This window comes from Cyanistes caeruleus, chromosome 2, assembly GCF_971803275.1.
Source record: "Cyanistes caeruleus chromosome 2, bCyaCae1.hap1.1, whole genome shotgun sequence".
Lineage (NCBI taxonomy): Eukaryota > Metazoa > Chordata > Aves > Passeriformes > Paridae > Cyanistes > Cyanistes caeruleus.
Window position 1 is genome coordinate 104,543,496 of NC_141702.1, and position 25,755 is coordinate 104,569,250.

The 25,755-nt window shown below is 50.6% G+C and overlaps 1 protein-coding gene and 1 long non-coding RNA gene across 2 annotated transcripts; both read right to left on the reverse strand.

Moving 5' to 3' along the window:
• Positions 1-415: 415 nt before the first annotated feature.
• On the reverse strand, positions 416-13,129 carry LBH (LBH regulator of Wnt signaling pathway). The gene is made up of 3 exons (XM_086871191.1): positions 12,133-13,129; positions 11,238-11,340; positions 416-2,788 (listed from the first exon to the last, which is right to left on the reverse strand). The coding sequence occupies exons 1-3, from the start codon at positions 12,156-12,158 to the stop codon at positions 2,588-2,590; spliced, it is 330 nt and encodes a 109-aa protein (XP_086727317.1). The 5' UTR covers positions 12,159-13,129; the 3' UTR covers positions 416-2,587.
• Positions 13,130-22,208: 9,079 nt separating this feature from the next.
• LOC147655071 (uncharacterized) lies at positions 22,209-25,521 on the reverse strand. Its single transcript, XR_015281391.1, has 2 exons — positions 25,430-25,521; positions 22,209-25,278 (listed from the first exon to the last, which is right to left on the reverse strand). It is a non-coding gene; the product is annotated as an uncharacterized LOC147655071 (long non-coding RNA).
• Positions 25,522-25,755: the final 234 nt, after the last annotated feature.

A 25,755-nucleotide genomic window follows, 5' to 3' on the forward strand; every position in this document is an offset into this window, starting at 1 on the left:
GGGCAGGGAAGAGCACACATAGGGAACAAAACTAAAGCAGCTGTGAAGAGTTCCCACTCTCCATTACACTTCATGTTCTGTAGGGTTAGGTAAGGGGGTAGATGCAGATGACAGATATAAATACAGATTTTTTTTTTTCAGGAATAAATAAGCTGGAGGAGCTTATTTATTGTTATTTTTATTTTATTTATTTTTTAGTTTGCTGCAGCCTTTCACACAGTAGTGAGCAACCACAGGAAGGTGGAAGGCAAAGGTGTTGCCCCTCAAAGTTGACTTAGGTTTCCAATGTGATAGGGCATGATCTGAGGCCAGCCACCATTAAGAAACCAGCATCTCCATGCTCAACTGACAGCCATGATCTGGACCCATCCACTTCATCCCAACCCACTTTTGCAGTAAAAACAAAGCCAGTATGTTTGGAAAGCATTTTCAAACTTTATTTACAACTGTCACAGTGACAAAAATGTAGTTTGAAAAAAATGCTAGCTTCTCCCTGAGGCTCAAAAAAGAATTACAGAAATATAGAATGTATATCATACAACAGGAGGAGTTTTACTGGAGTGCTTTGTTCTTTAGTTACGTTCAACAACAAATAGAAATATACACAATACTTCCAAAAAAAGGATGCAGACAAATATGCAAGTCTTTAGGGCAGACAGCAGGTCTGAAGTCCAAGGATTGCCATCTCACTGCTGCCCACATGGTAATATCTTTGATATAGAGCTTTGACTTGGTGGTACAGATGGTAGAGACCAATAGAGAGTAACACTTAGAAAAAAGACGACTGGCTGGTTTGCGGTATACAAGCTCACTCCAGTAAGACAGCAAGACTAGAACAAGTGTTACAGACACAACAGCTGAATCCATCGCTAGAGAAAATGGTATCACCACATCATGGCCATTCGGTGATCAACCTTGCACCAGGGTGGGCAGGGAGAGTGTCTGACTGGGTCTATGTGGCTGGACCAGAGGCCAGCTGCAGTGTAGGAACACTGAATTTCTCCTGCTTTGTGCTAACTCATCTCCAAACTCCGATCTGTCCAAAAATAGTTACACAGAGCTGATAAATTATTGCCATTATGTTGAAACACAAGCAAGACAAGACTAAAACAATCCTGCCAATATGTTAAAAGCAGTTCCCAAACCCCACCAGCGTTTAACTACTCATGAGGTATTAAAAATACAAATACACACATGTCCAAATAGATTTTAAAAATGGAACCAGTTATAAGCAAAGGAGGGTGGCATTGGGATTATTATGGAAATTTGGTTAAGGCCTTTACATTTCTTTTTCTCTTCCATGACCCCAGATTTGGTTTAGGTGGTAACTGCTCTCATCCTATCCCAAGACTGACTGGCTCCCAAAGCTGGTCCCCAAGGCTGCAAGATCATCCCTTTCCAGGAAAGCAGCAGGTTACCTTGTCTGGCAGCAGACCAGCCTTCTCCTTGAGGCAGGGTATGATGAAGAGAGGACAAACCCAGACTTCACAAGCCAGTCTGCACTTCATACCCCACTGGTGATCCACACTAGATCTGGTGTTTCGTCTCCAGATGACCCCCAGGTCTGGCAGCCCTCCCCACCAGCCTGTCCTGCACTGAGGAGGCCCTGCAGTGCAAAGCTGGAGGAGAACCCCCCATACCAGCCCTCTCCAGCTCACTGACCAGCAAGTTAAGAGACACAAAGCCCTACAACCTCAAGGACACCAAAGCAAGGAGGCTTAAATCTCCACCATTGGGCTTGGGGCACCATAAAATATGAGACCACCCACAGCAGTCTCAGCAGACAGGAGAGAAAAATCTGAGGTGTTCAAACACGAGCTCTTGCTGCAGACAGAAGCACCTTTTTACATCCGATGCACATCACCTCATGCTCACCACCTGCAAGATAAGCTAGGGCGTCACAGGAGAGATGACAAGCAGCAGCCTAACGCTATCCTGCAAATACAGCAGCTCAGCATTGAAGAGTCTAAAGGCAAACAGGGGGAGAAAGTAACTTTGGGAAAAGTGGCTGGAAAACAGGCTCAACAGCGAGAGCAAGAAACCAGACTACTCCTATGGACGCTCACCTTACCCTAGGAGGTGCCGAACCAGGGAGAGCTACAGGCCCCTTGTCACTAGATCATTTAGCCATGCTTCACTATGGACACCCTTCCACCCCCCAACACACAAAATGGAAGCTGTAAGAAAGGCAAATCTGAGATATTTTGGCTCTGTTCTCATGCTTCTAGCCAGAGGCAGCTCCCAGCCAAATGCTGCCACCTCCAACCTTCCTCCCCCTTCCCGAGCTCCCCCCTCCAGCAGTCCTCGTGTGGTCACCCTCTGCCATGTGCTTGGAATTTCACTGCTGCCTCCGCCTCGGAAAAATACAGATAACGATCTCGAGAACAGCAAACATTTCTCTGCGTTACTTCCTTCCTTCCTCAGGAGGTCTGGTGACACCGAGGGCTTCAGTTCTCAATACAGAGAATACAAAAAAACTAAGATCTCGCAGGTGCAAAATTGAACTTGTCTTTTTAAAAAGACTTTCAAAGAAAGTGTGGCTCTTCCTTCAGAAGGGTGCAGTCCCTTGCCTTTCCTCAGATGCCATTTATTGCTCCTTGTTGTCCTTCTTTGCCTCTTCACAGTTTTCTTCCTCCTCTTCCTCATCCTCCTCCTGCACAAGGAACTCTTCGGGCGGCCATCTCAGCTCCCCGCTCTCCACGTCCCCCTCCGTGGGCTCCACCACGATGGAGGGCAGGCGGTCCTTCAGCTTACAGTAACGATCAAAGTCTGAGGGGTCAGGGAAGATCTGAAAGAGCCAACAACAGTCTGTGAGAGGGGCTGCACTCATGCAGTCTCAGCCAAAACCCAGCTCAAGACATTCAGGTCTCCAGGGCAGACTAGTCTGGACACAGAGTCAACCACTGAGTGATGGGAATACTCTTGAACTTGCAAATAACCTTTTCAAGTCTCCAAGTAATGGAAATGAGCACGGCCCAAGAGGCTCCTGAAGCACATGCTTGCTTGGATAGTGCTCAGCAAATAGGTATCTGCCCTTTTGGATATTTATCCAAATGCCTCACTGCCCCCCACCCCTGCTTTTGCATTAATGCTCTTGAGTTTGCACACAGAGCTATCTCGATCAGAGAATCTGAGATCTCATTTCCTGCTGCTGGTCAGGCTGCACATGAGAATGGGCTTGTTCTCCAGGCTCTGCTGCTGGGAGGCAGGAGGCTCATGGCAACCCAGACCCTTGCAGCAAGGGCCTGTGTCTGTTATCACTCCAGAGCCACAGTGCCAGCCTGAAATAGCTCAGCTGCATTTTAGAGATAATTCTGGCAGTATTCTGCACACTACAGCTACCATGCATCAGCAGTGAAACTCAGCAGGACACTCATTTTATGGAGGGGCTGCAGACTGGACTGTATTTCTTCAGGAAAGGGCATAGCCAGCAGTAATGCACTGTATTTCTCACGCAGTGAATACAAGGACTCCTTAATCTCCAGCCCCTCAAGGTGCACCTTACCCCATTCCCTCCCACCCACTGCTCACCACACAGATGCACAAGCTGGTGCAGTGCAGCACCAGGGCCCATACTCACTGGTAGTGCCAGTGATGCACACTTTGATCCTACTAGGAACTGAGGCAAAGCATGAATAAAGGAGAAAAACTGCTGGTGCAGTGTTAGCAGCAGCTTTGCATGACTAGATTGCAATGTGAACAGAAAAGGCTGTGGGTAACTTGCTGGAGGAACAGCTTCAAACCCCAGCTCATCCAGAAGGGAATTGCTGGGTGATAAAATCCACTGGCTACATCAGACCTCCTGCTTAGTAGCCAGAAGATTAAACAACCACCACCTGCTATTTCAAACTATTTTATCAGACTGCCCATTTCACATTAGAGTTGCATTTAAACACCCCAAAGAAGAAAATGACAAAGTGCATTTTCCCCTTGAGGTTGTAGGCCAGGTGAGAAGTCATGTGGCTGTACTTTTCTTTGAGCATCATCTGCATTCAAGTGACTTGCAAGAGCATCCTTGCAGGGAGCAGCACTGCCAGCCTCAGCCTGAGAGCAAGATCTGATCTGCTTTTATCTTTGTGGTTCCAGTTACAGAAGCAGGCTCCCCATCCAGGAGCCCTGAGCATTAACCATGAAGCCTCATTCTCCTTGTGCCAGTCATGTGGGTACCCACCACCTTGGGAAGTCCTGGCCACAAAAAGTGAAATAACACCCTACCAACTCCTTCTCCAGCCTAGCAACTATTAGCTACAGCATCGCCTCCTTGGAAAATTCATTCTTCTACTACTCAGCCTCATTCCTCCTCCACACGCAAAGCTTTGTGGCAATCAGATTGAGAAAGCCATCGGGCTGCTACCTAATGCAAATTCAGGCAAGGTAACAGAAGGTAATGCACAAATCAGGGACTGTTTGCATGTGATTATCTGGTCCTGGGGACAGTGGTGCAAGAGTCCAGCTCCTTGTGCACGTTTTTCAGGTGCACAAGAGGGGCTGAAGTCCCTTGAACACAGCCACATCAACCTGGGCATTGCAGTGTGAGCTACCTGCTTGCTATTAGTCATTCCCAGCACCAGTGAGACAGCAACTGCTTCTTGGAGCTTTGTGGCTTCTGCTTGGCCAAACAAAATCAGGCACACAGTGCATTACTGAAAGTACAGCCAGTGGCTCTTAAGCATCAAGTTATCTAAACCCAGGATAGGGGAAAAAAAAATACCCTTGACATTACATGATTTAGAAGGTTGCAATGGAAAAAAAAGTGTGGTTCAAGAGGTTACATAAGCTGATAATGTCATGAAAATAGCCTCCTATGGAAGAAAAATAGCAGTATAATAATTAAACTAACCTTTAACTGCTATTATTTTAAGCACATTAGGTCAAATTGGAGCATTTTCTTTGAAAAGAGCCTGCCAGATTTTTTTTCCAGAAACTAAGTAGTAGTCATTTCCTTACAAACAAATATCCGCAAAATGTGGTGCGCAGCTTTCTTAATAATAAAAAAAAACCCTAGCACAATCTTATCTCAAACAGCTGCAGGACAGGCCAAACCCAAGAAGGTCAGGATTTTTTCCACTAAGTCATGCTTTTTACTCGTTGAGGCAGCACGAAGGGAGATGTTGCAACTGCACTTTGAAGGGGCGTGGACGGTCAATGGAAAAAATACAGAAAGGCAGATTTCCTCCAATGTGATGGGCAGGGTGACAGCAGGCCAAGCACAAGGGCCTGAAGAAAAGGGTTTAAGACTATCAGTACATCTGAGGATGCCAAGTGAGAAGGTGAACCCAACCAGCCTCCCCACTCCTCTTTATAGAAAATGATAAGCAAGCAGCAGCTCTCCGTCCTGCTCCAGCAGCGCCATGCTACATTTGTTGGTTCCATAAGCCTAATCTGGTCCCACTCCAGATTTAGACAATGGGGAGAAAAAAAATCTCCCCAGCTTGCAGCAAGCTCCACACTGAAAAGTGCAGCAGCTCAGCTCTGGGAGCTCTGCACTCTCTGGCACAGCAGCCAGGACAGCACCACTTGCCTCCAAGCCCTTCTGCTCACATTATCCTGCTCAGGAGTGGAAGGAAGACTCTGCACCTCCCACCCCACCCAAGAGGGCAACAGACATGGGTTAGCTTCTCCCTCTCGTTGTGACAGCTTGCACACAGCTGAAGCAGATGTCTTCCCCTGGCAAACCTGGTCACTTGATGGGGGACAAGTACCAACCAACTGGTTGTGATGGCTGCCTAAAAGCAAATTGAGCAGGAATTCAAAGCCATCTTCCACCCCTCCACCTATATGACACAGCACAAGGGGCTGCAACTGCTTCCACAGAGCCTCCCTTGTAGCTGAGCCCCAAATCCTAGCCATGGAGAGACACATCCAACATGTCTAGATCCACAGAGGACACATATGCTGCTTCCTACACTACTCAACACAGCTTCTTGCCAACAGCAAGACTGGTTTTTACAGGCCCCTCTGGATTTATGTCTGGGAACTGCTCTCCTCATGAACTTACCCAGATCACATACAAATCGACCAAACTCTTGCCTTGCAGCTGGAAAGGGCAGGGAAAAGCAGAACTTGAAACAAAAGCTTGAAATGATTTTAGGAAGATCATGTTTGCCTCTGTTTCAGATGATCTAGCTCTACAATCCTTGGCTGAAGTCCTGGCAACAAGAACGGAAAGTTTTCATTGCCCTAGGGAGGCTCATACCCTCTCTCAGCATTCACAGGAATGGAGAAACACCAAAAGCAGGAGAGATGTCAGACAATTAAGAAGATTAGCTCAGCACTACCATAATCCAAGTGACACTTGTAAAAATTCAAAACAACTTCCACATGTGTACTCCGTACCAACACCCATAGTTAAAATGCTGGTCTGCCCTCCCATGGGGCTGAAAACTATTTAAATTATATTACAGGGAGACTAAAGCAATGACATATTTCCAAATTAAGTTACTGGTTTGGGGGAAAGCTTTGCTCGATTGTGGTAGCACTATACGAGACTGCAAAGTCTGCATGGGAGACATCCCACCTCAGGTGCAGGATACATCCCTGATGGACACATCACTCATCCTCCTTGGACTGAAGAGCTGAATTTTGTGCCTCTTCAGCAATATCAAGTCAATATACCAAATCCCAAAACAGCACTGAAGTTCTGAAAATAAAACTTTAGTACCATTGAGAAGCACAGCAAGCTCATTTCAGGAAGTACTTCAGTCATCTCTCAGTGTCCTCTTTGGAGGACTTCTCCAGCTACAACACATACATTTACTCACACAGTAGTCATGACTTGAGAACGAGCTCAAAGAATGTACACAGCAGCTGTGACTCAGGTTGATGAGCCACAACAACTCCCCAGCCACAGAAATACTGCCCTGTCTCAGGGCATGATGTCAGGGAAACTTCCTACATCTAACCATTTTCCCTCAGAGTAAGGAGGCATCAAAGTAGGGAGGAAAAAACATGCTCCGAGGTGTTCCGATGAGCTGCTGTCCTCAGTTTACAGTTCAGTGGAACACTTGTGCACAGAATAGCTGCAAACATGATTGCTTTTGTATCTGTTTACCCCATATCCTGCTTCTGTCTTCACTGAGGTCCCAGACCCTGGCATACACATTGACTCTGCCCACTAATTTGTCTAGCAGCCATGCTTGCTATCACCACCTTTTCACAGCCTGGTCTCAAAACGTTCCACAGCAGCAAGCAGCACCTCTAAAGGACTTCCCCTGCACAAATCAAGGCTGCACAGACATGAAGCAGCTGACAAGAAAACAATTACAATTGAAGAAGTTCAATTTCCATTGATCCAACATCCCTTGGGCCAGTAACACACTGGTGGTCCAGTTTAACAGAAGATCCAGAAGACACAGCTCAAGCCCCTCAGCTGCCTGGGAAAGCCAGTGCTTCCCCAGGGCTGGTGAAGAGGTGTTACACTCACCAGAAATGACTTCCCTAACACCAAGCTTTTGGCACAGCCACTGGATAGAGCCTTAAGCCTATTTACCCAGATTCAGCCACTCTGACGTGATTCCCAGTGAGCTGTGGCTGTGATTAAGCTAGACAGATCCCAGCATGATGTGATCATGACTTAAAGAGATCAAGCTCCCCATGACAACCAAACCTCAGCTGATGGCATGAAGCAAGCTCAGCCTCTGCAGGCCAGACTCCTACATGGGAGCCTGAAGGACCAGCAAGTCACCTGTCAGCCAGCCTGCAGCAAAGCAGCACACTCAATTCAAAACACTGCCTTTGCTCAGAACACACACTTCGGCATTAAAGCATTTTCAGTTGTGCTCAGACCCTGCTCCACTTCCAAGAAGCAAGGTAGGATTCCGGTCAAGGCACTGTTTTGACAACAGCTCCACGAAATGATTAATTCAGCCTCAGTTTCAGTGGCATTGTTCGTGCCGCTGGGAGACAGCGCAGAGGACAAGCTGGCAGAGTGCTGATGAGGCTCTTCAAAGAAGGGGCATTTCTAGGGCTGGGAAACAGCAAACAGTGCATTAGCTCTGGCTGGCAGCAGAAACAGTCTGGCTCACTGGACATTGCCAGGCAGGAAGTGCATGAAGCCCTCCATAGCCACATCTGTTTGTGGCAGGGGCAACTTGAGCCATCAGCTGCATTTCAATGAGTTTTTTGTTTAGTAAGTCCCATGGGAATTATGGGACATCTATTAAAGATCCAGAAATAGCTTCTCACTGCAGGCACAAGACCCAGCATGACATCATCTCTTCAGTCACATCTTCTGTTTTGTCTATGCTGCCCTGTTCTGAGACTCATGCCCTAAATTCACCACTCACTTCTGCTCAGGCCCTTGAAATCTGTTGGCTGAACCATCTTCAGGGGGATCAGACAGCAGCTTGCTGTCACAAATACAATAATAAAAGCTTTCTTGTAGAGGATGATTTTGAAGGTAGCACACTAGCTTACAAGCATTTTGCATATTATCTGGAAAAATATGTAAAATGAAAATGGGCATTTTGGAATTTCTATGATGAGAAAGCATGGTTGCCTTAAGCCTATGGAGGCACCTCAGTTAATACTGGTATTCCTTCTGCAGTCTGAGTTTTCATACTACTGAGCTGTCGTGGCCAGCCCAGCAAAGGGCACAGTGCTTCACCAGGGAGGAGAGTGCAGACCTTCAGCTGATGTCTAGGACAGACAGACACCACACTGGGTGGAAGAGGCAGAAGCAAAAAAGCCAACAACCCAAGTTCCCTTCATAACCACTGAGACAGAGAGGAGCCAAGAAGTTCAGTGAACTCCGCAAGATAGAGGAATCAGATTGCTGAAGTTTACACTCAGGATATGAGCTTGCTTCCTCAGTTTACTTCCAAGTAGAAGCAAAAGGACTTTGAAACAGTTCTCTTTGTAGGACAAATCTGTCTGCAGCAGGTACTGATATGCTCTAGAATTCCAGAAGTGCTGCTGGACTGTACCACCTCCTCTGGTCCAGACAGTTTCATGTCTGCCTCTGGTGGCAGAAGCAGCCCCCAGCCTCACAGGCAGCATCCTACAGACCAACTCCCAGGCAGTCCCTGCTCTACACAGCTTGAAGGGGGAAATTTTGAACCCTAGCTTGAGGTCATCTCTGTAGTAAAATGAATTCAAGTTCTACTAAAGGAACAAGACAAAATTTTGAAGCTAAAAGTGTACTTTTTATTTTTTGCCTCTCATAGCCAACCAAGGGCTGTTACACTGTGAGTGCCTGACTCTGCAGATGAGGGGAAGATGATGCTGCAGCTTAGAACAAGCTTCAGTGTAGGAGCAGTCATGCTCCATTAGCCCTGTCTGGTTTTAAGTTATTGCACTACAGCTCTCAGACAAGCATACAATTTTCCATGTACCAAACTCTCTCCATCAGCAAGATGAGGCACAAAGTGCCAAAGTCTGAGGTAGAACAAAAAGTTCATGGTGCTATTTGCATCAGATTTGCTGGTCTCTGTTCAGTTTCAACCCTTTAAGGACGGTTTAAACTTACCTTGACTTACACTGTGACATTCTTAGCCTAGCAGCCAGAGAAGGAAGGCTGGATCCTGCTCCCCAATCCTCTTTACACTAACCTGATTTAGAGGTAGACCTCATACACAGCCCACACACTGCTAGTGCCATAAGCGTCTCCTATTTCAACTCTACGCTTGCTGCCATCATTCTTCATCACATCACAGTGAAGTTCCTTGCAGGCATTTGAAAAAAATTATCTATAACTGGACTACTAAAGATAATAGATCTAGGATGCAAAAGCCCTGCACAGATATGAGTTGTCAGCTTTTATGACTCACATGTTCAGGTGATCCACTCAGAACCAAACAGTCCTGTTCCCCAGTTGACCCAAGCAGACTTATCAAGGTCATAAACACTTGGGGAAGAATATCACTTAAGTGATCATTAGAACAAGCAGGGCACCTAGATTCTGCCTCTCCCTGGGCATTTAGATGGGTAAATAGAGGCATTTGACCTGAATGGGTTAAGCCTCTTCATAAGGTGACCCATAAAGACATTGCATGCAGGTTACTTTGATTGCTTCACATTTAACAACTGTCATTCCCTCTGCACTCCTTCTGTAAGAGAGGAAAGAAAGGCTGTATACTCCCCACTAACTCAAGTACTGAAGCATATTACAGCTACAAACCAAACAACTTGCATTATCCAGAGCCAGAATCCTAACTAAAAGAAGGAATGCATCCCCTTTTCCTCCACATAGCTATGGCTTCTGCTGGAGGCCTCGGCAGTGGCCCAAAGTTCAGTCGATTCCATGCTTCAGTGCACTGCTGCTGCTTTATAGTTCCCTTTTCAGACACAAATATGCAAACATACAGCATCTCATCTGAATGCACACTTGGAGCAAGTGCCTCTGTGCAGGTTGTGTAACATCTGCAAAGGACAAAGCCTGCATCTGGATCTGCCGTAAGAGTCACCCGATGCACAGAACAGATGCAAGTCATTTGCCAGCACTCTGCATCTGTGTCAGATCTCATCAATGAGCCTCCTGGAAGTGAAGAAAACCACAGAGCTAGGAAGATAAGGTGCCTGACTTGTGCTTTGATTAACTACAGGCAAGGAAATGAAAGGGAAATTGAGACTAAAGGATTAAGTCTCAATCTAGCTGAAGACCACTTCTTCACCCTAGCCATTGATCTAGACATTAATAGCTAACTACGCTGTTCAGAAGTTTCAGAATAAATGCAACTCATGCCTCCAGGTACCAATATCTCCAGTGACATTTCATGGCTCATTTAGGCTGTGTCTGGTCTCACTGCATCTTACAGATGACTGTTAACACTCTCAAATGGGCATATCAGTGAGGAAAACCAAAAACTAGACCAAAAAGATGTGGATACCGTATAAACAGCATCCTCCTGCTCTCAGATCAGCTGTATGATGAATTAGAAAGATCTCGAGAGCCCTCTCAGCCCAGTGAGTGGCATGAATCCTCCTTTAACCCATCTCCCAGTGAGCCCCGAGAATGCTGAATGAGCAGGGGCTCGGGCACTTCAAAACAAGAATGCTGAATGAGCAGGGGCTCGGGCACTTCAAAACAAGCGAATCCTCTGCCAACCTGCACTGATAGAGAGTGATACTTTAGACAACCATCTCCTGCCAAGCAGACATTCCAGTCAGTTGACTAGTTCTCACTCCTGCAAGACCTGCTGCTAGCTCAAGCCATGGAAAGGTACGTTAGACAAAGCTTACAGTTTAGCCCAGGCAATTCCACATGGGATTAGTGCCTCAACTGCCAGCAAAACACTCACCTGATATGACAGCCCATCCTTGCGGGGGCTTAGCCCGATCTCATCCATGGCTGGGGTGTTCATCATCACTTCAGTCATTTCAGCGGATCTCAGATAATCAGAGCTAGAGACAAAAGACAGCATTCCAGTGATCTGAGGGGCTCCGGCTGAACTGAGCACGACTCAAGCGGCGAAGCGAGCAGCAGAGGCTGTAGGCAGTCTATTTCTGGTCCCTTCCTTCCTGCCCCCCCTTGGAAGGCAGCGGAAAAACCTCAGTACCTCGTAAGCCGGAGCTACATCCAATGCCCTCGGAGCACCTCCCCGGCTCTCCCCCCAAGAGCCCAGCACAAGCACACCCGGGGACGCTCCGGCTGCAGCGCTGCGCTTTTAACTCCGCTTCCCCCAGCTCTGCCCCGCGGGGACGGGGAAAAGTAAAAAAAACACAGGGTAAATGAAGTGCAAGCGCGGGGATTTTGGTTTTTCTTTTTTTAATTTCTCAAGCCGTTGTGCTTTAGATCCCACTGACATATTTTACAACCTCGGGGACTCGCACACCAGCGGAGCGTGCGGCGCCAATTCCAGCTCAGCCCCTACAGTCTTAATGGCATTTCCAGCGCGAGAAAGTGAAGCGAACTCCCTCCCGCAGCTCGTCCCTCCCGCAGCTCATCCATCCCGCAGCTCATCCATCCCGCAGCTCATCCATCCCGCAACCGCCCGGCCCGCACCGCCCGCCGTTGGAACCACCGCCACCGGCCTCCGTCCCTAAGCCGCTCGCTCCCCGGGGCCCCTCGCCTCCTCCCGGGCCACGGGGCGGCTGAAGGGGCTCGGCCTCAAGCGCCATCCCGGCCCCGGCAGCACCCCGCGACGGCAGAGCCGCCGTGCCCCCGCCCGCCCCCCGCGGGAAGCGCCCACTCACCAGGGCAGGGGACACAGCACAGACATGAAGTCCCAGCAGAGGCTGCCCCGGGCGGGGGGGTGGCGGGAGGGGCACCCAGGCGCTGCGGGACAGGGCGAGACGATGCGCGGCGTTACCCGGGACCGACCAAGCTCCCTCACGCTTCGGCCGCCGCCTCCCGTCTGAGGCTCGAGCCCGCCGCGCGCCGCCTTAAATGGCCCCGGGGGGCGGGGCCCGGGCCAGGACCCGCCCACTCTCCTGACGTCAACTTTTTCATGAATGGCCTCGGCGCGCGCCGCCTGCGGGGGGAGGTGTGGGGGTGTCTGTCCGTCTGTCCCCGCGTCCCCATGTCCCCATGAGCGGGGGGCGGCGGCGGCGGCCACCCCGTCCCGGGCGTTCCCAGTGCAGAGAGATGCGTTCCCGCTGTTTCACCCCGGGCCGAGGTGGGGCGCGGCCCCCCCGGCTCTGCTGCCGGCCGCAGAGGGACGCACCGGCGGCACCCCGAGCATCACCGGGGCTGAGGCTGGCTCTCACGAAGCGGGTCTCAAAGCCACCCCCTTCATGGTGGTGGTGGCGGGGGGTGGCCGGGGACCCGGCCGGGGACGGCACGTGCCGGAGAAGCGGCAGCGGCCGCCCAGCCCCGCTCCTGCCAGCGCCTTCCGTGCCCCGCACCTCCGGCTGGAGTAAAAGCTGAGTGAGCAGCTTCAAGAGGCCGGGTTATATTTAGCAAAACAATGTGAATCAATGACGGGAAGGCTCAGGAGGAGAGGGAAAGGCAAATCCATTCGCTGCCCGGCCAGCGTGAGCACCGGGGGCAGCTGCCGGTGAACTGCTTTTCCTGCATTCCCCTCCCAACGCCAAACTCGTGGAAGGCAAAATGCATCTTTGGGCGAAAGGCCTGGGCACCCCAAGCTCAACGTGACTCCCGACTTTGTGCATCGATCTGCCTGTGGTCCTGCAGCCTGAGGGACGGGCTGTGCCCCGAGGCACACGCCTGCAGGGCAGGGCTCTTGGCCATAGGATGGGCTGGGCCCTCCAAGGCTGCTGAGGGATGCGCAGGGATTTTGGGGACAGTTCCCCCCTCTGTCTACATTCCCAGGGAGCGATATCTTCCCGTATGCTGAGAAGTGAAGTTTGGTGCCAGGACTGTTTGGATTCCACCTGTTGCTCCATCCTGCTGCTCAGACTTTGCCAACACGGTGGATAAGCGAGCACACATTTACAAACGCTTCTCGTGTTTCCTTCAAGCGCAGAACACGCAGCTGCTGCCGTGCTTCACACATGTGTCTGTGCACGGGCAAATAGACTCTATTTGCCCCATTTTTTAAGCGCTAAAAAGCACAAGTTCAGTATGTCTGAAGGGAAGCCTTGCCCTCAGCTCCACCCAACTACCCTCCAGACTGTGTATAAATGTGTGCATCCAGACATGCATGCTTTTCTTCAGACCAGATAATTTAATCTTCTTAGATTCATATTATATAATGCGAGCGTATGTGGGTGTTTCACATCAGGCTTCAGCAAGCTGCTGCTTTGTGCCACATTAAAATGAATCACAAGGAGTCGGTCGAGCCCTTGCAAGTGTGAGGAAATTCAGGTGTGTGCGAGTGAGCTCCCTGCAAAGGGCCACCAGTCACTTTCTGCAAGGTTAATGGGGGTGGCAGCAGAGGGGACTCGATGCACATGGTCCTTTTGCCCTCCTCGAGCCTCTTGATAATGAGGTTTGGAGCCAGGGAGAGAAGTAAGAGGACAACCAAGTCTCCCAAGTGCTGGGGAGACAGCTTCCCTGTATTTTGCTGGCCTGTCCGCCCAGACCCCCTCTCCCTGCTGCATCCCCTGGGACGCACACATTGACATTGACTGTCTTTGCCGATTTCTGCACTAAGAGAACGCAAAGACTTGACCTATAAAATGCTTTTTTTGATGCTGAACAGCCCAGCTCAGTGCCTGGTGGTATGTGCAGAGGCTGGGAGACCACTCTGGGACAAGGAGAAAGACAGGGTGCTGCTTCAGTCAAGTCTCCTAAAAGTAACTTCACAGTCCACCCCAAATGCTTTTGTCTCCCACTATGTCCAGCTATAATGTGGGACATGAGATGGGGACATGGTTCAATTCCCTGGGACATTTCATCTGAAGCAACCCTGCCTGTATCCCTTAAACATATACATACACCTGCTATGGATTTCCTGGTGGTGTCTGTACAAAATAAAAGCTCATGAAAAACCCTCATGCCCCCCAGTCACTCCTGCACTAGGAACACTGATTTGTCTCTCTAAATGCCTTCCTACACTCAGCGGGGTTTGAAGTTCAAGGTTTTTACCTCCTTGGGAAGCTCATTCCTTTAAATATATAATTTTTGATACATCAAAGTCCCTGAAGGAGGTCAAGAGACAGAACTAGAGCTTGCCCTCCCCTCCAACCACCCTCCATGGCTCCTGAAGCCACCACTGAGAAAAAGCAGCTCAGATCAGCCCTTTGCCCATGTCCCCTGGGCACTGCCTTGCCATCTTGGCTGGCACGGGAAGATACTCGTTTCCACCTGGATAAGCTCCTTTCAGGGGGTGTGCTGGGGACCACACCAAACAAAATCCCCGGATGTCTCTGTGCTGAGCTTGCAGATTACTTCCCAACGACTGGGTGAGAACACGGGCCCTGGCCCTGGCCAATTCCCATCGGGAGGCCTGGGGATCGGTGCTTTTACTGCTGCCTTTGGCTCCAAGCCACGGCGAGATTTATTCGTGTGATTAACCCTAAGCGCGTTAATAGCCCTTTTGAAAGCAAAGGCACACCTCCCGTGATTCCCATCAGCAGCGCTTGGCTGCTTCCCTGCATCGGGGTGGCTCCACAGCCCATGCCACCAGGGCGAGGTTCCCTGGGTGAGCTGCCTGCCAGCAACACTGCACCTTTGGCCCTGCCCTTGGGGGAAGCCTTGCTGGAGGTATCCAGCTATCCCAGGGATGGAAGATGTGTTATAAGCCTCGGGAGGATTCTCCATGCGAGGGAGTTGTCCTGTAACAGCTCCTTCTGCTTTGCTTGCCCTAATCAGACGTGAAAAGCTGGGGCTGCACAGGTGGGAAGGAGGGGTTGTTGTACCTGCAGCTCCCACCTTGCTAAGAACAAGCTTTGCCCTTCGGATAAGCCTTTATAGCAATGTCTAGGCTGAAACTGAGGGAGCCAAATTAACCCCTGAGCTGCTGAGCTGACACCTTGGAAACCACATGTCCAAGAAATCAGTTTTCATTACATCCCAGAAAATTAGTGATGAAAATTGAGTACTGATTTGGGGGGATAGCTGCTCACCCAGCAGAGCCCCAAGCTATTCTACTTGTTGGATGAAAAATGCCAAGTCCTCACTTCTCTCAGAGAGCAAAGCAAGAGGCCATCCGTGACCCAACAGTCACAGAGCAGTGTATTGTAGTAAAGAATAAAATGGGATCAGCTCAAAGTCTTTGATCACAAATGAGAATGAACCCCTGTGCTCTTTCTCTGCTCCCTTGATAGGAGCAAGATACGGGCACTTCAAATTGCTATTTTTTTGTCTTTTATTTTCAGCCAGTTCTAGTAAATGGTGCTCAACCTACCCTGATTTCCCTTTCTTTCCTCATCTCAGTGTTCACCAAAGTCCCTGTTTCACAGCTGTGTATTTTTGCGTTAAACACCGGGGACTCCCCGGTTACCTGGGGGCAGGAACAGCAGCACTTGGGCTCTCAGCTGGGATAAAGGGCTTTCCAGGGCGCTGAGCTGAGGGATAGCAGATGAGCCCCCGTGCCTTTTTTATTATCTTCAGTTAATTTTATAAATCTCTACAATATTTTGCTTTTCAGAACAGCATAAACCAACAGAGAGTAAACAAGTGATAGCTCGTACATTCTGTATCTGCAGCAATCCAGCAGGAGCAGAGTGGTGGTGAAGAACAGACCATGGCTCTCCCCCTGGAAGACACTTGTGCATAAGCAGAGCCAAGGAGATTGGTAATTGACCCATATTTTCCCCTAACCTGCTTGGAATGTAAGAGTTTTCATTGCAAGCAGATACAAGACACTACGTGTCCAGATTTAGATCCCGCTCGGCACGGGCTGACCGCCCCATAGCTGGCCACGCTGGCATCCCAGCACCTCTGCAGCCATGCACGTGTCCACCTCCCTTTTCCAAGGGCTAACTGAGGCTGCACGAGGCGACGTGACCAGCACAGGGTCACCCTTAGGGTCACCTCCATTTGGGAGCGGAGCTCGCTGGTTCTTGTCTCCCGGCCAGCGTTGTGAATCCTACGGGGAAAGTTTCCTAGTGAAAAAATAAACTCTTCCCACTTGGAATTTAAAAACAAAACCATGGAAACATTTCTCTCTGTCCTAATGTTTTGCAAAAAGTTATTTTAACAAATTTAAATTTGGGGCTTGATTTGACCGTCCGGTGCCCTTTGAAATAGTTGAATCCAGGCCATCACCGCAACCACGTTGGAGCCAGGCCTCGAGCTCCGGCTTGCCTGACATCCCACCAGCACCTTGGGCATTAAAGTCCCCCTTCCTCAGCTGAGAGGTGGTCAGCCTCTCCCCATTTCTGGGTACACAATGTGCAGTAGCTTGTTTTGCTTCACCACACTTCATGACCCTCTTGCAAATAGTTTGCATGCCCAGGGATGCTGCAGATGAGCTGAAGCAGCTGCCACCTGCAGGCTGCCACGGTGGTGGCACCACCAGACTGTCCCGTGTGCCTCTGCCCAGCAAAATCTTCCTAAGAGGTGGTGACTGCAGCTCAGACAAACTCTGGGCTGTCCCTGCATGGCCCTACCTGTGCATGACCTGGCAGAAACCCTCTCCTCTCCGTGCTCGTGGCACACAATCTATTTATTTCCTTGGAAAAAAGATAGGCTCTCGCAGTGTCATTCTTTCCAGCCACTTTCCACAGAGCATCGCATTTCAGAGTGACTTTCAGAGAGTGATTGAGAAGAAAAGGCCACTCAACGTTTGGCTGTCCTGCTCTGCGTGCCTGGTTGTGAAGGGAGCTGGAGAGCAGAGAGGAAAAATGGGGTTCATACTCTGTGTTGAAAAGCAGAAAGGATGGACACAGCTGGCAGAGTAGAGGGGTTTGAGCTTACAGACCCTGCTAAGGGCCCGGGAATTGGATCTGCTTTTGCAAGGTTGCCTCTGGTTTTATTTTACACTGACCCCCCAGGAAGGAAAGGGCCGTGCCGGAGCCGAGTCTGGAGTCTCTGGCTTGGCTGGCTTCCATCCAGCTCTGCAGGCCCAATTCAGTGAAAACCTTAATCTTGTCCTGATAATTAGCTTTATGCTTAAGGACTTTTCTGAACTGGGGCCTTTCCTTGGTTGGTGACAGCTCCCGTAGATAACGAGGAGGAGAGTGGAAGGGCTGGTGATAGGAGGAAAGGACAGAGGACATGGCTTCTCTGTCTCAAGAAACCTGAAATACGAATGACCTTGGTTTCTTCATGACTTTTGCTCTTTTCCTCTCCATTGCTAGAGGGGGCACAGCTCATTAGCCTATGTCCAGCCTGGCCAGTGTTTCACCTGATGCCTGCTCCTTGTTTCACCCAGCTCTGCCTGGGACATGTCCCCACAGAGCCTGCAGTCTTCCTGGGCACATGGCTGGTCTCTGTGACTCTTCCCTGGCCCTCTCTGTTGCCCACTGCTCTCACCAGAGGGGCAGAATTTCAGAGACATTTTGCAATAAGTTAAAATTCCACAAAGCAGAAGAGAATTGGCCTCAAAAACCCAGTGAAGGGGGTTTGATGTGGACCTCACATAGCACAGGTGTTTTGCCATCATCCCCTGCAGGTTCCTGTGAAAGGAGGTGTCTTCTCCATCCTTCTGCTAAACCCTGACGGCACCTGCAGGAGATCCACTCGGAGAAAGCATGGATGAGCAGGAGAGCCCCATGTTCAGGGCAGGAGGGTGTGTCCTTGCTGGACTCTCTGGAGCTGTAGCGAGCGCCCTGCACCCTCAAGGAAGCCAGCAGAAGATGTGAGCTCTCAGTGTGGCTCCAGATCATGCCAATACAAAAGGACACATTGAGAACAACGAGTGTCTGGATTAATATTTATATTCTATCAAGGGAACAGAAATGCCTTTTGGCTGGAATTGGTGTATGGAAGACCTTCCATTTAAAAAATTGAATCCTTTTACTCAATCACTGCCTTTCCCCTTTTCATCATTTTAGAGTTTTATTTATTGAAGAGTTTATTTTTTTTAACAGGGTATTTTTTTTTAACCGCGTGTGGGTTTTTCTGTTGTTTGTTTTTGTTTGGGTTTTTTTTAGGGTTTTTTTTTTAACACTGGTATTTATTTCCCTTTTTAAATCTGTTGGTCAGATGAGTAGTTCCCCGAGAAGACCCTAGAGGCAACATCACCCCTTCCCAGTTTTTTGGCAGGTCTCTTGCAAGCATCAGGGAGAGAGTGGGAGCATGAGAAACACAAAGACAAATCCCCTGCCTAAGAGGGAGAGAGGCAACATGTAAATCCAAGCATCAAGAAAGCACCAAAACACAGGAGCTGACTGGGGGAATTTATTGCTTCTCTAGCATCTCCTCTGTGCTGTTGTACTTGTTTGGCTCTGGTGCTGCAATTAAAGCTGTGACCACTGCTGTCACAGCACAGAGCAGCTTTTACACAGGTAATACTATTTTTGCACCAAAGAAGGACTAAAATTCTCTATGTCAGGCACAACTGTCTCAACAGAACTGAGCCAGTGCTTTAGCTCTGGCTGCTGTAAGAGCAGGCAAACCATTGTGTCCCCATCACAAAGCATGGGAGAGGATGAACAGGGGCATGGCAGCCCCTGGAGTTTCCCCAGCAGAGTCAGCATTGTTAAAAAGAGTTGAAAGAACCTAGGGCAGAAAATTAGTGATGAAAATTTAGTACTGATTTAGGGGGATAGTTGCTCACCCAGCAGAGCCCCAAGCTATTCTACTTGTTGGATGAAAGCCAGACTTAGGAAGAGCTATGGCCACACTGCAGATGAGGGGCAGAGGACAACTTGAACCAGGATGTGCTGAGTGGCCTGGCTCCTGGCAGGCATCCAGCTCCTCCAGGTCTGTGGTTGGTCCAGGCCTGGGGAGCAAATCCAGGCACTCGGGAGAGAAGGGCTCTGACCACAGGGGTCTCAGCAATGCCCATCTCCACACTCTGTCCTGTGTGTGCATGGGTATGCAAGAGCCAGCACGGTCCCTCGTGGTCATCAGTCTGTCCCATCCCTGTCCCGATGAAAGTTTCTTACTGTTGCCTGTTAAATCAAACCATGGTGCTGAGCACCGACCTTAGCTCTGACCTAAGAGGACCCACATCTGTCAAAGAGCAAGAAGTAATCCCATAAAATCCTCAGCTTCCTACTTAAGAGTGGAGGCTAGTTATCCTTTTGCCTTCTGCTCCGGGAGCTCACTAAGACAGGGATCGATGCAGTAATTGCTTCTTTGGGGACTTGAGGAATGAATAGCTAAAGTAGCTCAGCTCTGAAGTCCTGTGCCCACTCAGTGCCAGCTCTTCCCTCCCTTTCCAAAGGCTGCAACATTGCCCCAACAGGGATTTGTGTTTCTGCTCTCAGTGAGACTTTTCAATCCCTGGTTTGTGATCCACTGCCCAGAATATCCATGTGGCAGGATGATTCTTTCTTCCCCTCACCCACCACTACTACCATTCCCAAATCAGCAGGGAAAGGATCCTGGCCCCAGCTCACCACATCCCATACAGTTATACACATGAGAGTGGGACAGTCTTGACTGTGTAAGCCCTTCATCCAACAAAGCCCCAGGAAGAGTCACTGTAGTTTGTTTTACACAGCTCGGGGTACTTCCCATGATCAGAAGCAGCCTGGGGGCTCCTGTCCTCCGGCAGCTGCATTGTCTGGCCAGCCCCAAGGGGAAGGGATGGGCTTTATCTTAGATATGTCACTACTGTTGAGAAATAGTAATCAGACAGCTCAGTCGTGCCACTAAAGAAGAGAAAATTTCTCTGCTCACCTACCTCTACTTGTATGGACTTCAGTGCAACTACACCAGGAGAAAGCCCAGCCCCTTTGCCCCGCTGCAGGGACCGCTGCTGAGGGCAGCCAGGACACGCCGTGTCCCCATGCCACCCTGTGCCCTTAGGCCCCCCTCCTGCCACTGAAACCTGGGCACTCAAATTCCTGCACAAAGCATCTTAGGGGCAAACCGCGGCCACAGCGTGGACCGGCGGCACGGGCTGATGCTCGTCCAGGTCCCCGAGCCGTTCTGGACCGGTGCCAGGCATTCCAGAGCGTGCCTGGGGAGCAGGGAAAGTGGCCGGCTGCCGAGCTCTCCATCCACGGCTCTGCAGCCCCTCTCCCTGCCCCTCCTGCTGCTGCCGCGGCCGGGCGGGACACGCTCCCTGCCGGGAGCGGCCGGCCCTGCAGCATCCTCTGCAGCATCCTCTGCAGCATCCTCTGCAGCATCCTCTGCAGCATCCTCTGCAGCATCCTCTGCAGCATCCTCTGCAGCATCCTCTGCAGCATCCTCTGCAGCATCCTCTGCAGCATCCTCTGCAGCATCCTCTGCAGCCCGGGAGGAGCGCACCCATCTGTCCTCGGCAAGGGACAGACGGACGGGCCGTGCTCGGCGCTTGGCAGCTGCGGAGCGAGCCTGCGAGCCGGGTTTGCGGGGGGACTCCCTCTCGGTAGGCAGACGGCAGCAGAGGGTTTGTGGGTGGGAAGGTGTCTCCAAACACAGCCTCAGCCACCAGCAGCTTAGTCTTGCAGTCGGGGCGTTCCTGCAATATGGGAAACTATCGCCGTGGCTCCCCCCTCTGCGAAAGAGCACTTGGCAGCCGAGGAGGTAGGCTGAGAGCGCAGTCACAGCCGATGCTGCGGGAAGTGGCACTCGTCCCACGGGAAGCCTCTCGAAATGCTCCACGGACCCCCCGCACGAGCATCCCCGTGACATCCCCATGGTGCAGCCTCCCCTACAGGAGGGCTTGCAGATGAGGCCATGCCAGCCTGGCTCTGCAGCAGTTTGACAGGCGTGGGGAAGGATGAGGATGGCCTCCTCCACCTGAAATGAAAGGCTACACGAGCAGGCAGGAGAACTAACAGCCCCCTCTGACAGGGCTGAGCGAGATGGCTGGAGCTGGCAATAGGTGGCAAATGTGCCTGGACCTTCAGAGTGCCTCAGTTTGTAAGAAGGAGGAATTGTCCCACTCACCTGACTGTGGACCAGATGGTCTCACCACCATAGGACACGTGGAGGCCAAGCCTGCCCACGGAGGGAGCCAGCAGATTCCCTGGGTTGTGCTGGACAAAGTCAGAACCTGCAGCTCAGCTGCGGTGCCTGGGAGCAAGGGATGGCTCTGATCCCTGACCAGGGATGGCTTTCTCATAGCAGCACCACACCAAAACCAGCACCTCATTTGAAGCATTGGTGTTCCCTGACCTGGCCAAAACCATGCTGGTCTTGCAAAGTAGGGCTGGCTGGCTGGACATGGAGCTGCACAGGAATCAGGCCCCACATCTGCGTCTGCAAGGAAGCTCATCTCCCTTATCAGTGCCAGTGTTGACCCAACCTCGCCTGGGTCTTGAGAACTATCAGCCTCACCATCCTGAGGGTGTGCCAGGGGCAGGTCCTTGCAGAGATAACCCAAATCCGTGTCAGCAGGTGTTTCTGGAGCCATGTCCCCAAACACCATGACACACCCCACTTCTTGTGGGGAGCCCTTGGGCCAGCAGAGAGATCCAGCGTTAGGGAGATGGGAAGGAGGATGATACAGCAGGAGGTACAAGGCCAAACCTTGCTGTGAGCTGCTTCAATACAAAAGCAATCACTCATGCTCCACCTAAAGGCCTGTGATTTAATCCTGGGGGACCGACAAGGGGAGATCTAAGATAAACAACATCTGTGCATTCACAAATAGGAAATAGAATTGCTTTCATGTCCTGAGCCTGTTGATTAACCGGGTTATTGTTTGGCTTGGCTCTAGAAGCTCAGTGACTTGGAGAGAAGGTAACTAAAAGGGATCATTTTGTTACACTCCCTGAATTTGAGAATCTTTAAATAGTGTGTGGGTTTGCATTTTGTCTGCCGAAGACTGATGGGAAAAGGTAGCAGAAGAGTGCAGATGGCTATCAGAAAGGAACCTGTGTTTAGTCTGCTTGTGCCAGATGGGAATGGAAAGTTCTCTCCCTTGCCAAGTGTTTAAAAGAGGAAATAGGATGTGATATTCTGCCTCCCACTCCTTTCTCTCTCCTGAAACCAACCCACTGCTCTACTTCCATTTGTTGTAAAAAGGTAAAAAAATGTAGCTTGGCCCATGTAAAGCCTTGGAGACAGTTGGAGACACACCTTGTTCCTTTTGAATGTGTTTATTATGTGGAGACGGATGGAACAGTGTATTTTTATATACAGCTGGGCCCAGCACAGAGCAGCACCTGTCCTTCAGTCACTCATATTCATCTGTGCCACAGAAACAAGACTGCAAAGTCCCCGAACCATCTTCTGCTGTCATCTCCTCCATGCAACTCAAGGTTCAGATACCTTGGCTGACAAGCTTACTCATGAGATGGACCAAAGCCTCTTGCCTGAAATTCCCGTGATTTCCCCTGGTTAATAAATCCAGGTCTGCTCTGAACTGTGACTGCTTGGGGAGTTGTGGAGGTGGGGGAGGCTGAGGCCATGAGGCTGGTTTAAGACATTGCTTTAGGGAGTTCCAGGGATTGACCCTGTTGGCATGAGTGCTGCAGCACTCTGTGATGTGGTGCATCAGTAAACTCTCGGGTTAATTGCAGAACTAGATGTGGGGGACATGGGTGACAGAATCACAAAGCAGCTCTGGGCAGAAAGGATCGGTCCAGGGCCTCCTGTCCAGCCTCTGCTTGGAGCCAAGCTGACCTTGAAAAGTTGGGTAGGTAGCTGAGGGCTGCTCTAGGTGAGCTATAAGAGCAGAGATCCCACCACCTCCCCAGGCAACAGGTCCAGGGCCAAGGAACTATCGCCATGGTGAACATTTTTCTTTCTCTCTAACCAGAACTTCCCCCTGCAGTTTGTGCCTGTTGCCTCTTGCTATGTGCCTCCAAGAAAGGTCTGGCCCCACCTTCTCATCAGCCCCCCATAGGAGGTGGATAACTGTAGCCAGATCCTCCCTTTGCTTCTTTCTCTCCAGACGGGACAAACCCACCTCTGAATAACGTGAAGCAACGTCCTCGTAGCAATGACACCATCCAGCTGGTCTCAAGCACAGGCACTTTGGCAGTGTCCTACAGCTGTAACTTCTGAAGGACGGCTTTGATCGCTTATTTCCCCAGATAATTAAAGAACATTTGTATAACCTTTTCATAGAGGCAAATGGCCCACTGCTGCAGAAATCCTCGAGGAGGAGAGGGAACAGAGCCCAGCACCCACCCAGCTGGAGATGCTGCAGCTGTGGGCACTGACCACATGGCCATCTCCAGCCTGAAAGGACACAGCTCCTCAGAGTGGGGACAGGGCACCCCACTAGAGGGTGGAGGGCTGAGTGTGGTGGCCAGAGTGTGGGCAGGAGGACAGGCAGGGAGCTGGGCCAGCCTGGACCCCTGCCTGCCCCTGCCATGCACAGGAAGCCACCAGGCTTCCACCAGACTCGACTCCAAGGAACTGGGGATTTAATGAGCAGTTTCAGGAGTGCTCTCAGCTTTGCTGTCTCGGGCACTAATTACTAAATGTTTCCAAAGCTGCTGTCTGTGTGAGACAAGGCCCTTCCTTACACCAGTGCTACTGTGGGCAGCAGGGCAATACTGTGAGGGTGTCTGCTCGGTCTGGAGGGGATGTGCATGTTATTCCTATCTTTTTCTCACATGGAAAGAAAGGCTAAGGCCTCCCTCTCACCATTGTATGAGAGGTGCTGTCACTTGTCACTTGCCTTGCCAGGGGTGTCCTGCCTCTGCTCTGGGAGGGTGTAAGCCTCTCAGGTGTGGGGAGCAAGGGAATGGGGCAGAAACAGGCCTGCCCAGGACATGTGTGAGGACCTGCCTCCAGCTGGAAGGAAATCCAAATGGGGACTGGTGAGATCAGTGTAGTAATGCTCACAGGAGAGGAGGGAGAAGGAAAGACAGGAACAGGGAGAGATGAATGCAAGATGGATGGGTGGCTGGTACCTGACTGGCAAAAAATGAGAGCTGTGGAGTTAGGACAGCACTGGCTACACGTGGGGACAGTTATGGCAGAGAAGCTTGGATAGTGCTGCTGTTTTTGTAAAAGAGTTGCCACGGGGCATGACCACCCAAAGGTCAGCCTTTCCCCTTGTCAGTGCCTGCCCCTAGCAAAGGCATGGCACATGGGGAAGCAGGCTGTACACCATCTCTGGCAAAGAGAGGTTCCTATCCCTCATCCCTGCAAGAGGCAGGGAGAGGTGCTTGACTGCATCCAGGGTGATGTGAAGCCCTGCTGTGCAAGAGCTGTTTTTCCTAAGTGAGACTCCCCAGATCACAGCCCCCTCAAAGCTGCTGGATGGTCACAACCTCCTGACAATGTGCAGGCAGCCTGCCAGAGTCTCGCTCCCCAGCTGCACACCTTGCTCTCTGGTACAGAAGGGTAAAATCTTTTCCATTGCTCTGTGCTCCTGGAAGGTTAAGCCCTGGTTAAGGAGAGCTCACAAAAAAGCAGTTTGACAAGTTGTGCTACCAGTGCAGAGAGCTGTGGCCTCATCTGGGCACAAGTGGGGGCCAAGCGCATCCCTGCTGCAGGGCTGCTGCCGGCTGCACTTAGGCAGGGAGGGATTTAGCCCTAAGAGTCTTAGTGACGCATCTTGGGAGACTTAGGCTGAGCCTGGCTTGCAGAGACGTGACCTGTGCTGCATTTCCCGTGGTCACCTGCCAGTCTGCATTATGTGAGCTGTCACCCACTCCCAGACACAACACGTGAGCGCGGTGGCACAGGGGTTTGGAAGACGAGGAGGGGGGAAACCGGCTCAATTCCTTACTTGGCCCAGCCTTGCCCCTGCACCAGGGCTGCTGAAACACGATGTGGGGCTGCTCCCAAAGGACAAAACCCACCGCTTAAAGCTGCCAGAGATCCAGCAACCAGTTTGCTTTTGCTTTCAATGGAAGGAGGAGATGCTGAGGGACCTCTTGTCTCTGGGTCATCTACAGGAGAGTCCTTCCCACCGCCTTGGGGGGGGTCAGCATTTAGGATGGGGAAGAGCCAGGACTGCGGTTGCTGAATTCTGGCTCCTGTTTGACCTGTATTTGCAAGAATTGCAGTATGAGTCACTGAAAACAAAGCAGCAAAGAGCAAGGCACAATTTAATGACATTGTTGTCTTATGATAATCCTATCCACAGGTGTATTTTTATAGCTGGAGAAAATGGGGAAAGGAAAGTAAACGTCTTACTTTGACTTGCAGAAAGGCAGTCTCAGGGCCAGGGCTAGCAGTGGGAAAAAAGGAGCAACGTGCTGGTTTTTGCTGTGAGGACTGGCTTGCACAGAGACCACCCACTCTGAGAACTGACCTGACTTTGGTGATCACGTTCAGCTGAGATGAAAGTTGAAACAAGGCCAGCTGTAATCCCCAAGAAACCAGGCCACTCTCAGGACTCAGGACAATCAGGTCCCATTAAAAAGCATCTGCCAGACTGATGTCCTGCAGGTTTCATTACTGTGCTTAGCAAGAAGTCATTGGTGAGGACTGATCTCCTGTGGCCTGAGGAAGGAGCTCAA

Coding starts and splice junctions, on each gene's coding strand:
- LBH (XM_086871191.1), bottom strand. CDS start 12,158: ATGTCTGTGCTGTGTCCCCTGCCCTG. Junction 11,341..12,132: donor GTGCTGTGTCCCCTGCCCTG/GTGAGTGGGCGC, acceptor TTTTGTCTCTAG/CTCTGATTATCTGAGATCCG. Junction 2,789..11,237: donor AGGATGGGCTGTCATATCAG/GTGAGTGTTTTG, acceptor TGGCTCTTTCAG/ATCTTCCCTGACCCCTCAGA.